This window comes from Pteronotus mesoamericanus, unplaced genomic scaffold, assembly GCF_021234165.1.
Source record: "Pteronotus mesoamericanus isolate MK-2021 breed Mesoamerican mustached bat unplaced genomic scaffold, CSHL_Meso_final contig_557, whole genome shotgun sequence".
Lineage (NCBI taxonomy): Eukaryota > Metazoa > Chordata > Mammalia > Chiroptera > Mormoopidae > Pteronotus > Pteronotus mesoamericanus.
The window spans coordinates 1,285,626-1,298,510 of NW_026555200.1; the positions used below are offsets into that span (position 1 = coordinate 1,285,626).

The 12,885-nt window shown below is 55.7% G+C and overlaps 1 protein-coding gene across 1 annotated transcript in view; it reads left to right on the forward strand.

The window, feature by feature from the left end:
• Nucleotides 1-945: 945 nt before the first annotated feature.
• The window catches only part of PADI2 (peptidyl arginine deiminase 2), a 38,879-nt gene continuing 26,939 nt past the window's right edge, over nucleotides 946-12,885 (forward strand). The window contains exons 1-2 of the mRNA XM_054579619.1: nucleotides 946-1,105; nucleotides 12,353-12,536. Coding sequence (XP_054435594.1) covers nucleotides 1,014-1,105; nucleotides 12,353-12,536 — 276 coding nt within the window. The 5' untranslated portion in view covers nucleotides 946-1,013. The remainder of the gene's footprint in view (nucleotides 1,106-12,352; nucleotides 12,537-12,885) is intronic.

The following is a 12,885-nucleotide window of genomic DNA, read 5'->3' on the forward strand; positions in this document are numbered from 1 at the left end:
TTACACACAGGGCTTGGCTTCGGAGTGGGAATGGTCTGGGATAGGGGTGGGGGCTGGCTCAGGCCCCAGCCCGATGTCCTGCACCTCAGCCTCCACAAGACACACGTTGACATCTGCAGTGGCACCCTCCTTTGCCCAGTGGCCCAGGCCAGAACAGTGCCCCCTCACCATCCCTCCTCTGAACATCAATATTTCAGCTCACAAACACTGGTCCATCCCTTCTTCTCCAGCCCCTCATGCAGGCCCAGCTGGGGTCTTCATCCACCCTCTCCAGGGGGACCTCCACTCACGCAGGCCAGAACGGCCCCTTTCACTTCCACCCCTGACGACTCCTCTCTGAGGAAGCCAAGCCCAAGTTCCCATTGCCCATCCACCAATGCCTTGGCTTGGCATTGTGGCCCTGTAGGCTGCTGAGTTTCCACTCCCCATTCTCCCTTGGGTAACACCGATCCGATTGTTGGGGAGTGGAGAGGAGTGTCACATTGTATCTGGTTTCCTGCCTCTGCTCAGACAGCTCCCTCTCTTTCACTTCCCCAGTTTGCAAATGCCTTCTTTCGAAAGGCTCCAGTCCCGACTCCAGACTAGGTTAGAGCACTCGCTCTCTCTGGGCTCCTACCACCTCCTGTCCTAGAACAGCGCGCATTTGCATTATCTACCCCGCCAGGGCTGGGGGTGCTTGGAGGAGATACTGGTCCTATGCCCTGGCTCCCAACAGCTGGGAGCCCTCCGAAAGTATGTTGAATGAATGAACGAACAAGTCAACCAAGGAAAGGCGTCTGCTGAATCTCATTGTAACCACGGGAGGGCGCTGAAGAGTTGAGGGCGTGGCATGTTTAATGGACGGGCTGTCAGCCCACTCCGACAAGGGTTGGCAGGCAGCCCCGCCCACGCCCCGCCCACCGGCGGCCGAATAAGGGTGCGTCCGGCAGCGGTCCCTGCGGGCTGCAGCGGGCTCACCTGCGGCAGGTGCTTCCGGCGAACTTGGACGAGCAAGCGCTGGCACTGCGGGAAAGATGCTGCGCGAGCGGACTGTGCGGCTGCTGTACGGGAGCCGCGTCGAGGCGGTATACGTGCTGGGCACGTACCTCTGGACCGACGTCTACAGGTAAGCAGGACCACCGCGTCGAACCAACACCCACCTCGGGCTCCCCTGGACATCTCGGCCCCAGATATCCTGAGACCCTCCTGGGACTCAGGGACCCGGACAGCCTTGCTCCAGCCCGAGTTGCCCCTCATCCCGCTCCCAGAAATCAAAGAACCTCACCCAGAAACCTGAGAGCCCCAAACCTTGTGTCAGCCACCCCGAAAACCTGAGACGCTCCCAGACTCCAGCTCCCTCACCGCCTCTTCCCCAGACCCCCTCCCCCGCACCCCAGTTTTCCCTCCGCCTGGCCCTCTGCAGCACCCAGGGCGACCTCAGCACCCCTCTGCTTCCCCGCCACCCTCTCCCCTTTCACTTCCCCCCTCTGCCCTCAGACCCGCTATTCTCTCTTATGACCTCCCCTTCCTCTCAGACCCTCCTGATTCACCCCCCACCCACCTCTGCCCAGCACCTCACCCCACCCTAGATCAGCTGAGCTTCGTCCAGGATTTGCAGGGGAGCCACCCCCGGGTGGAATCTGTCCCTAGGTGTTGCTCAGGCTCCGGCTTCGCCCTGTAGGGGCTGCTGGTGGTTGCCTGTCCGCAGACACTGTCTGTGAGCGGCCCTGTCCCCAAATGCCTACTTTTGACTTCACCCTGGATTCAGGGTGGGATATCGCATTACCTGGCCAAGCACTGGGGTGCAATGCGGAGGTAGGGTCATTGTCAGAAGAGCACCCCTTATTGAGAACCGTTTCCCCACCCTTCTCCTGTCCATGAACTTGTTGCGGTGCAGGGTTTCTGAGACAGAGAAGGTGGGGAGGTGGGGGTCGAGGTCAGAGCCCCACCACTACACCCAACCCCCAGGAAGCAGCCAAGTCCAGTTTGGAGGCCCGTCTCCTTACGGCGTGCGGGGCGGGCCTTGTGCAGGTGTGACTGGTGTACATGAAGCGGTGGAGAGTCCAGGGTAGGGCCATGCAGCCTCCCAGTCCAAGACTTTGAAATGTTCCCCATTGCCAGCAGGAAGGGGCCTGCGCTGAGAGGAGGGAGCATGCGGGACTGAGGCGGGACCCCTGCTGATGGCTTCGGTTGGGTGCCCTTTCTTCTCTGTGCCTTGAGCAGAGCTGGAGGTGACAATGTGGCTTATTGCTCCCAACTCATTGTCACCTGGAGTGCCCTGCCTCACTCAGTCCCCCTCCAAACTCCATCCCTGTGGCTTCCCACACTCCCTCCCCAGCCTGTTCTTTCTGTCCCCTTCAGCAGCCCTGGCAACACTGCCCAGCCAGTCTCCTGCCACCTCCTCTGCAGGCACTGGCCACCACAAGGATACCACCAAGCCCCAGGCCCCTTCCCTGAGGGCAAAGGGCTGACCGGTCAGGAGCCCTCTCTACTCCTCTGCCCCTGGCCTCCTCTGTCCCACATGTAAATCTCAGGGGTGGTTCTTAGGGTCATAACACAGCAGTGATGTGGAGTCCCATCCTCAGTGGCCTGGGAGAGCTTCCCTCCTCTCCCCCGCTTCACCCCGATCCTAAACTGGGCACTGCTAGGGAGCTGGCCAGGAGCCAGGACACTCAAGTCTCTGAGCCTCTGCTGTCACCATACCCGCCTGTTTATTCACTGGGTACAGCCTGGAAGGCTGGCAGAGTACCTCCGGTGGGGGGTGGGGAGTGAAGAAGGGAGGCATACCCAGGCCCCGTGCCCTCCTTCTGCCCTGGCAGAGAGAAGCCCAGCCCAACTGCGGGCAGGCGGTGTGGGAGGTGCGGACTCATCTTCCCTCTGGCAGGGGCCAGAGGAACGGCAATCCCCTTGTCCTTTCCTAAGAAACCAGTCATAGCCACAGTGACCCACGCCTCCCACTTGCACTTCACTTAAGACTCTCCACCACCCCCAAGAGGAGGAGCGCAGTCCAACGGAAGAAGAATGCAAGCCACAAACAGAGCCACACGTCCTCTTCAAGTTTCTAGAAGACCGTGTCTTTAAGGTTAACATAAACGAGTGAAATTAATTTTAGTTTTACACTTTATTTCACCCAATATATCCAAAATATTAGCATTTCAATTCAGAGTCATTATAACAATTTTTATTAGGTAGTTTATATCCTCTTTTTCATATTAAGGCTTTGCAATGCAGTGTGCACTTTATACTTACGTCACATCCCCGTGTGGACTAACCACATTTCAGATGCCCCGTAGCCACCTGTGGCTGGTGGCCCCTGCACTGAACAGCACCGGTCTCGAGCAGGGTTTCTCACCCTTGGCACGATGGCATTGTGTGCCAGATAATTCTTTGTCGCAGGGGCTGTCCCGTGCATTGTAGGATGTTTAGCAGCATCCCTGGCTTTTAACCCCAAGGTGCTGGTAACAGTTCCCTAGTTGTGACAACTAGAAATATCTCCAGGTAATGATAGCAGTCCCCTGGCAGGGGGACAAAAATCACCTCCCGCTGAGAACCACTGGTCTAATCAAAGGAAGCCCCTGCCAGAACTAAGGAGACTGGGCTCTTAGTGCTACTGTTACTCCTAATATCTGTAGCTCCTGTCAGTCTTGATAATGGCAGGAGATATTAGTGAGCTCTTATGAACCAAATGCATCACCTCCTTCCTTCTCACCATGGACCTGGAGGTCCTGCTGGGATCGACCCATTTCGTAGATGAGGAGAGCGAAGCTCAAAGACATGAAGCCACTTGCCCGACCTCACGTAGGACTCAGGTCCAGTTCTGTCTGACTCAGAACTCACCCTCTGAACCTCCACTCTCTGCTGTGTGACCCTAAAACCAGCAGGTTGAACTGGGTGACCCTCAGCCTGGGCCATGGTCCCACTGCACCCAGAGACTTTGCCCACCTCCATTCGACTCTCCACTTCCCACTGAGTCCTTCCTGACCCAGACGCAGGTCCTCAATCAAGACCTTACATGATGCCCCCTGGGGTCCTCAAAGGACCAAGGGACAAGGCCTTGTAGACCCTGGGCCCAGTTAGTGAGGGACTGGTATCTTGATCCCTCAATCCTTCTGAGTCACAGAGGTGACTGAACAGGCCTCACTCAGCACCCGCTCCCTTTCCCAAGAGCCCTGGGCCCGCCTCTCCTGAGATGCATAATGGCTTCCCTCCCCTCCAGGCACAGCAGGGGCCTCGCCTCCCTCATCCCCACCAGACCCTCTGGTCCGCCCCCCACCCCCAGCAAAACCCGGGATGGATGCCCTGACCCAGCTGCATTCTGAGCGCTAGGGTACTGCAAGCTACGAGAAGATGCACAGAAAGAGGGAAGTGTGGTTTTGTTCCGGAGATTGACGTTGAGATAGTTGGTCAAGATGCATGTTGTTCCCTTCTCTCATGTGTGTTTTTCTCTGCCTGGCACATTTATGCCTTGTCCACAAAATCTCTGCTGTGGTCTCTTCCCGGCAGTCGCTTCTTCACTGGGACTGGTCTGGGTTCCCATCTCATTCTGGCTTGAAGTTGGAGAAGGGGCACGTAATGAGTGTTGTCCCAGGTTGGTCTCACCTCACCTCTGGAGAGGGATGTTGTCCCTGCCCTGGAGCCAGGGACACCACAGTCAGGAGAGACTGGAAAAAGGGCAGCCTTGGAGTAAAGTGACGGGGTCACCCACTGGCCGACTCTTCTATTGACCCACAAACCGCGTGGAGGCAGCTGCTCCATCTGTCCAGGCGGGTGACAGTTCCCAATGGGGCTGGTATCCCCCTTGTCCCTGGTGGAGAGAGGCCAGGATCTGTATCCTGAGGTCTGCAGGAGCTTCAGGGCAGAGACGATGTTAACGATCGTCTCTTGCATCTGCAAAGCGGTGTTCTGGCTCCATTTGACCCCATGATGAGCCCATGAGGCAGAGGGTGGGGGTGATCCCCACCCGCTTCCCCAGGAAACTCCAAGGAAGGCAGAGGCTGAGCGGTCATTTTTCTCAGCAGGGCCTTCCCCCTCGCTCTCTGGCAGAGATAGGAGAGGGTACCAGGGCAGGGGTTCCTAGACACTGGCCCAGTAAAATCCGGGGGCAGCCATGTATCCTGGCCCCAACTTACTCCATCCACTCGCTCCCAGACTTTCTCCATCTGTCTCTTGATTGCTGTGAGTGTTTTAGAAAGTGTCCTTAGGACAAAGGCCAGGGAGGGTCCACGATCCAGCCTGCAGCAACGGGGACTTCAGGCGATGTGATCGCCCCTTCCCATCGAGAGCCAGGCGCCGTCTCACTGGTGTTTCTCCTGCCGCGTCCCCCATACAAATCCCACTCTGGCCACGTCGGCTTTGTGGTGCTGCTAGCTCTGGAGTGTGTGCCACGCGCGTTCCCACGTCAGTGCCTTTGCAGGTGCTGTCCCCTCCGCCTGGAGCACTGTCCCCCAGGCCCCCACAAGCCTGACATTCATCCGTCCAGTCTCAGCTCAAACGGCACCTCCAGCAGCATTCCAGGCGCCCCCTCCTGGGCCCCAGGAGCCCTCTACTCATCCCTGGGGTTCTTTTTTCCTAGCTAATGTTTATTTAACACCTCGTGTGTTCCAGGCAGATTCTCCGCACCTCGCGTATTCATCTGACATGTATTCAATGATTTACATGTGTTTAAACTTCACAACAACTTAGCGAGTTAGGTAGTATTAGTGGCCCCCTCTTGCAGTTGCGGAAACCGAGGTAAGGAAAGATTGTCCAAGATGACACAGCTGGCAAATGGTGGCAGGGCAGAGCCCAGGCCCCTGACTACACTGCCAGCCGGGCTGCCTTTGGGGACTTGTGCTTTAGGGGTGGCCTCCTCCACGTTGCTGCTTTCCTGTTCCCATGCCCCTCAGCCCTCAAGGCAACGAAGGGCTTCTTGGTTGAGGGAATGAATGGATGGCATGTGGCCTGTGATACGTGTGGACTGGCCTATCATTGGGCTGAGCTCTCTACCCCCAGCCTCAAGGGACAGGGTTCCTTGGATGGGCCGGACGGTGCAAGGTCAAGGGCATGTGGCCAAACTTGTCCAGAGCAGCACTTGCTCCTGAGAGAATGATGGTAGAAGGAACGAGGCCAGGTCAGGTGGCCCCATAAATTAAAATAGCACCCCGAGCCCTCACCCCTGAAAAGGAGGCCCTGCCAGGAGCTGCTCCAGGGCTCGGGTTTCAGGCCAATTCTCAGGGACTGGGGAGGTTCTAAGGAGGCCCCAGTGCCCTCTGGTTTGAGCCCACAGCCCCCTGCACAGTGGGGTCCCCAGGCACCTTTCCCCCCCATGGGGGGCCCTGAGTCACGACAGGAGCACAGTGGTGGGGGCTCTCCCCAGCACCCACCTCCCTAGCTGGACAGGCACACCTGTTAAACTTTGGAGGAGGTCAGTTTTCAGAGGCAGCTCCTTCCTGCCCCGCTGTGCCAGACCCTGTACCCAGGAATTTTGACTGGTCCAAGCCTCAGCCGTTTACCCAGGAGTCCAGAGCCAGAAGCCAGCCTTCGCTGTCCCCTTTCCGGGGCTCTGATCCCCACCTGAGAGTAAGCAGAGGGCTCCAGAGGTTCCTAAAGACGTCTCATTTGATCCTCTCCTGAGCCAGGCTTACCAGTCGGCCACCAGGTGTCCCTGCCTGGAGGACCTGTAGAGAGGACTGTAATGTGTAGATCCTCTCCCAGGAAGGGAGCAGCCAGGCTCGAAGCGCACCTCACTCTCTGCCATTACTGTCCCTGAGACGTGGAGCAAGTGTTTGCCCTCAACATGCCCATCTGTGAAATGGGACAACGTTCATACAGGCCTCATGGGGTTATCGAAAGGATGGACTGAGATCATGTGGACCAAAAGCTTGGCTCAGGGCCTGGCACCTAAGAAATGCTCATAAGTAGTTATCATGAGTTAGTATTAGGTTTATTACATGTTATTAAAACAAGTAATAGTGCGATTTGGCCTCAAAGAGTTCATAATGCTCATCGGTAGAAAATGTTGAACATTTTTTGAGTATTGTTTGAGGCACCAGCAAAGGGAAGGAAAGATGAGTCCTCACTGATGGAATCTGGGAAGACTTCCAGGAAGAGGGGGCAACCAAGATGAAGAGTGGACAGGGGTCCCCAGTGTGACCAGGACATGCTGTGCAGAAGCAAATGCACTCAGTGGGAAAATGGGGGCACATGGGGGCTGAAAGGGCGTAGTTTCTGTGTCCCAAAAGATAAGGCTAAAGAGTCATTAAGCTCAGACCAGGGCTTTGAATGCCAGGCAGTGGACTTTGTTCTGTAGGCAGTGGGGAGTCACGGAAGGTGTCTGGGGAGAGAGTACCTGTACGTTACATTGTTTCTTCCTTAAGGAGAGGACCCCAGGCAGCTGGAGGCACCCACCCCATAGCCACCCACCTCACAAATCCAGCCACCACTGCGCCAGTAGTGAGGCTTTGCCTCCCGCCCCCGTTCCTCACCGAGAGGGTGCTCACCTCAGGCTGCCATCCAGGCTGGCACCCACAACCCCTCCCCCGACAGACTCCTGCAAAGACGCGAGCACAGGGCGTCGTGCTCAGACGGCCAGGGCTGGGGACAACGCACAGCGGGCCCTGCCTGGTGTTAATGAGACTCAGGGCAGGTGCGCACGCCGAGCGGGCCAGATGCCACGGGGAGCGGGCCTGCCATGCCTGCGGGCCTGGGGCTGAGTGAGCCGCCCCGGCTCTGCAGGGCCACGCCGGAGGCCCTCCCCGCTGACCGAGTGATAGCCACCGAGACTGGGTGGCCCCCCGGCGTCGGTGAGGCCAGGCAGATGTTAAGTCACAGAGCCCAGGATTCCCTTGGGGTAGGCTCAGTGAACGTCCCTCTTCTACAACTGAGGCTGTTTTCCAGTCTTGCTCAAAGATCCCTTGACACCGACCAACCGGCCATTTCTCTCCATTTCCACGGCCACCACCTGGTCCCAGATCACCACTGTCGCTCGCCTGGACAGCTGCAGTCACCTGGTCGCTGGTTCCGCTGCTCCCAGTATTGCTCTCCCGAAATCCATTCCCCACCCTGCACCCTGGGTCATCTGCCTGCAGCGAGAAAACCACAATGCCACCCCTGCGTTGGAGCTTTCATGCTCTTAGGAACAAGGCCAGCTCCTCACCTTGACCTGGCCCCCTCCTCCCACCGTCCCCACCCCCTCGCTCACAAACTCCAGCCACACAGACCTCCTTCCAATGTCTCAACGTGCTGGGCAAACGTCCATCCCAGCTTATCACCCCAGCTGCCCTTGCTGCTTGGAAATCTCTGCTCTGCTTCCTCTCTAACTGTGCTTCTCTAACTGTGGCCCCCAGACCAGCAACATCGGCACCTCCAGGTGATGCTGAGTCACTCTCAAATTTAGGAAACACTGATATAATTCATTCTTGTCTGTCCTTCAGAGTGGAGAGTTTAGATTCTAGCTCAATGCCACTTCCTCCAGGAAGCCTCCCTGGACTCCCAGACCAGGGCCTCATGGCACGCCCTACCCCTCCTTTATAGCAATTTACAGCTGTAAGCACACAGTTAATTGTGTCATTCATTGAAAGTCTTTCTCTTCCACTAGAATATATGCTCTATGTGCCCAGGAAATATGTTTCCCGCCAATCTATTCCCAGCGCCTAGACCTGTGCCTGGCACATAGTGAGCGCTCCATGAACACCCATGGAGTGAGTGACTAACTGCAGAAGCAAACCCTCCTCTTCCAGCCTGTCCTGCAGCAAAGATTTATGTTTGCTGTGTGTCTCTCCTGGGCCACGTGCTGGAACAAAAGGAAAAGACAGCCCCTACCTCCAAGGAGCTAACTGCCACAAGGGAAAATAAACATGGGGACAAATAAACCGAGTTGCGTCTTCAAGTAGGCATGGACCGTTATCAGGCAGGGAAAAGTATTACAGGTAGAAGGAACAGCATATGCAAAATGCACAGTGAGTTGGAACAATGGAGTGGAGAGGTTGGAAGGAGTTGCAGAAAATGAGGCTGGAGGATCAAGTTGAGACACAGTGGTTAAATGCTACTGAGTCTTAATACTAGGCTTAAGAGCTGGGATTTTATTGCATGGGTCGACGCCGAGGAGCCACTGAAAATATCTCAATCAGACAAGCAACCTGATATCTTTTTTTTTTTTAATCGTCCCAGTAATCGAGTCTGAGAAGCCAAGAAGAGTGGCTTCATTAGTTCATTTATTCCCAAAGTATATATTGAGCACAGCCACATGTTGGGTGCTGGGATTCAATGGTGGCCAGAGCAGACGCAGTCCCAGGAACAGGCAGCCTGTCCTTCCATCCACGCCTCTTTCCCACATGCAGGAGATCAGAGCCACCTCCAACACCCCCACTTTCTTGCCCTTGATACTGTGCTGGGCCCCTCCCTGCAGCCTCCAGGGACCACAGAGGTACCCGCAGCCCCTGGCTTCAGAGAGGTTCTTCCTGGGGAGGGAAGGATCTGCGTGAGACAATGGGCGCCTTTGTTGCTTCTGCCAGGGCCGCTCCAAGAATAGCTGTTTGCTCAGCTCCAAGCAGGGCTGGTGCTGGGTCGTAGGAGGGTGTGGGGCCCTGGAGCTTTTGTGTGGCCCAGGCATTAACCCCCTGAGCCTCTGGGGCCTCCTCCAGTTTCTCTCCAACGGGAGGAAGGAGGGAGGCAGGAAGCATCACTTCCAGCGCTGCTGTCAGAGCCTGGGTCCTAAACAAGTGTCCTGAGCTGTAAGATTGTAAAACATTTTTTTCTAAATAGAATTGTATGCAGAAACCCAGCATATAAAACCACGTGAAATAACAGTGGCTCTAGCTGAAGTGGGGATACAGCGTTTCAGTACCTCCTCCCCACCCCTTAGCCCAGGACCTGCCCCCTCTGCACTCTCTGGACTCCAGCCCCTCTGACCTGGTCCCGTCCTCTCGTTTGGCACTTGTTCAAACAGAGAGAGAAGTGCCTTGCTTGAGGCCGCCCAGCAAGTTGATGGTCAAAGCCTAGGCTTAGACTAGAGGAATGTTTCCCAGAACCGAGCCCACGATTGTCCAAGCTTTTGTGATTTTTAACCAAACCACATTTCACCTATAGGACCACTAACATTTTTCTTTAAGTCAACTCACATTTTTCTCCTAACTTTGTTTTCAGTGGAGATCTTATATCATTACCATAAATGACAAGCCTTTATCAGTTGCCGTAAAAAGATAACACCTGACATCTTTTTAATAAACACATATATCTTTTAAATTGTTCACCCGCATGCCTCTTAAAAGCATCTTACATGGGTACCCACACCTCCCTTTGGGAACTGCTGCCTGGTGCTTCTAAAAGGTTCACCTCTATCCTGCTCAGCCCTCCACTGATAGCTCCCTTAGTAGGTCAATAGCAAATTGGGCTCGAACCCTCATCTTCTGCACATGGACCCCCAATCCAGGGTTTTTGCTTAGACTCCTAGTGACAGATGTGGACACGAGCAGCAGGCCACCGCCAACAGGTGTGCGGCATCAGATCAGCCCAGTGTTCCCACGACAGGCTGAGGCATTTAGAAGGAGCAGATGATGAGAATATGAGGGGTACTGGAGCTTCTTTATGCAGCTCCTTTCCCAGCAGTGAGCATGCGCTGCCAGGTCCCTGCCCTCCCGTCCTCTCTTGCCAGGGCCCAAAGCCAGGAGTCTGTGGCCTGGGTCAGAGAGACCTGCATGGCGGCCTCTGCAGAGTCACACTCACAGCCTTGGCCACCCCGGGACTCTAACCACCAGGCAGCACTGCTGAATGTCTGGACCAGGGTTTCTCAAACTAGCCTCTGGGCCAGCAGCTCCAACGATTCCTGGAAACATGGTAGAAATGCCGATTCTCAGGCCCCACCCCGGACCTACCACACCTGAAACTCTGAAGAGGGGCCCAGCAATGAGTGTCCTGACAAGCCCTCTGGGTAATGCTGCTGCTGCTGCTGCTGAACTTGGAGAATCATTGGTCTAAACCTCTCATTCAGCCCTGGCCCCCGTCCACATCTTTAGCTGCCCCGGCCGCGGCTCAGTCCCGCCAGCCCAACCCTCAGGGAATGGGATCCACAAATCTGTAGCATTAAAATAAACCCTGAGGTTTATACAGCACCCCAGTGATGTGGATGCCCGGCCAGGGTGGGGAACTGTTCTGGAACCCGGAGCATCAGGCCACCAAAATAGCCATTACGCCTTTGAGGCAGACACTTGTGCCTGTCTTAGTCCCAAATCCCGTGGAATCCCACCTCAGTCCCTCTGAGCCCTCTTTGGCCTTTGGGAACCTTCAGACCATAGGCTGGACTTAGCAAAACCATCAGCTCTGGGTCCCTTTGTCCCCTAGTCTCTTGTCCTTCCTGGTTGTTGCCTCCCCTTAAGCCAGTGTCTTAGGCAGCTTGAGCCGCTATAACAAAACACCGTGGCTGGGTGGCTTAAATGAAGACATTTACGTCTCACAGCTCTGGAGGCTGGAAGTCTGAGATCAGGGCGCCAGCACGGTCAGGTTCTGGTGAGGACTCCCTTCCTGGCTTGCAGCCAGCCACCTTCTCACGTGGCCTTCCTCGGTGCACATGGAGAGACCTCTCTCCCTCTTCCTCATCTTATAAGGCAACGAATCCTATCAGATTAGGACCTCGTTCTCATAACTTCATTTAACCTTAAGTGTCTACTAAATGCCCTATCTTCACATATCATCACATTGGGTGTTAGAGCTTCAGTAAGTGACTTTCGGGGGGACACATTCGGTCCATGGCAACAGGGTCAAACCTGTTATTTTCCTGCCCTGAAATCTGGAGGGCTTTTCAAGAATTCCAAAAGTGTTTTCCATTCAATAGAAAACCACTGTGGAACCCCAAGGAATGACTCTCAGAGGAGGGAGTTCCAAGCTGTGACGGCTGTGGCAGGAAGGAGGGATCTCTGCGACGGAGCCAGCCCACCCCGACCCCTGTAGGACCCAAGGTCCGGCCTCCACCCCCATGCAAACCCAGCACTTTGACGGCCGCCTCCTGACCTTCCGCCGAGTGCTCCTGCCCTCTGGCTCGGATTCCAGGTCTAGGTTTAGTGCTGCCTCGGGAGTGAATTTGTTCCGCTGCCTGGGCTTCCATCCTCCACCCCTATGGGACCACGTAGCCCTGAAAGCTGGTTGCTGATCAGAAACACCAGGATTCCCAGGCCCTGCCCCCAAACAGTCTGACTCAGTAGGTACACGGTTGGCCCAGGAATCTGTGTTTTTAACAAGCGCCCTCTTCACTACCAGGTGATTGCAGTGTGGCGAGGTCCTTCGGAGTCCCCCAGGCCAGACGCCCTAGGAGGGGCCTGGCAGCTCTCAGGAGTCCCCTCCTGAATCTCCTTGTCCCACCTGCGCCAGGATCCCTGTAACCTGCTCTCCTCTCTCCCTACAGTGCAGCCCCAGCGGGGGCCCAAACCTTCAGCCTGAAGCACTCGGAGCACGTGCGGGTGGAGGTGGTGCGCAACGGGCAGGCCGAGGAGGTGGTCCCCAACGGCAAGCAGCGCTGGCCCCTCTCGCCCAGCACCACACTCCGGCTCACCATGAGCCAGGCGAGCGCCGAGGCCAGCAGCGACAAGGTACCACGGCTGGGGAGGTCCGCCCCGCGGGCCACGGGAGCCGGCGACCGTGCCGGAATCGAGGCAGGCTAGACCAGAGCTGTCCTATGGAAGCAGAATGCAAGGCACGAGTGTCATTTGCAGTTTTCTAGTTGCCACATGAAAAGAGAAAAAGAGAAACAGATGGACTGAATTTTAATATTATTTTTTACCTAACTACATATATCAAAATATTATCATGTAGACATAATATCAACATAAAAACTGCTAATGAGATAGCTTAGACTCTTCTGTTATACCAAGCCTAACTCTGGTGGACGTTTCATACTTAATAGCACATCTCAATTCAGACTTGCCACATTTCAAGGGT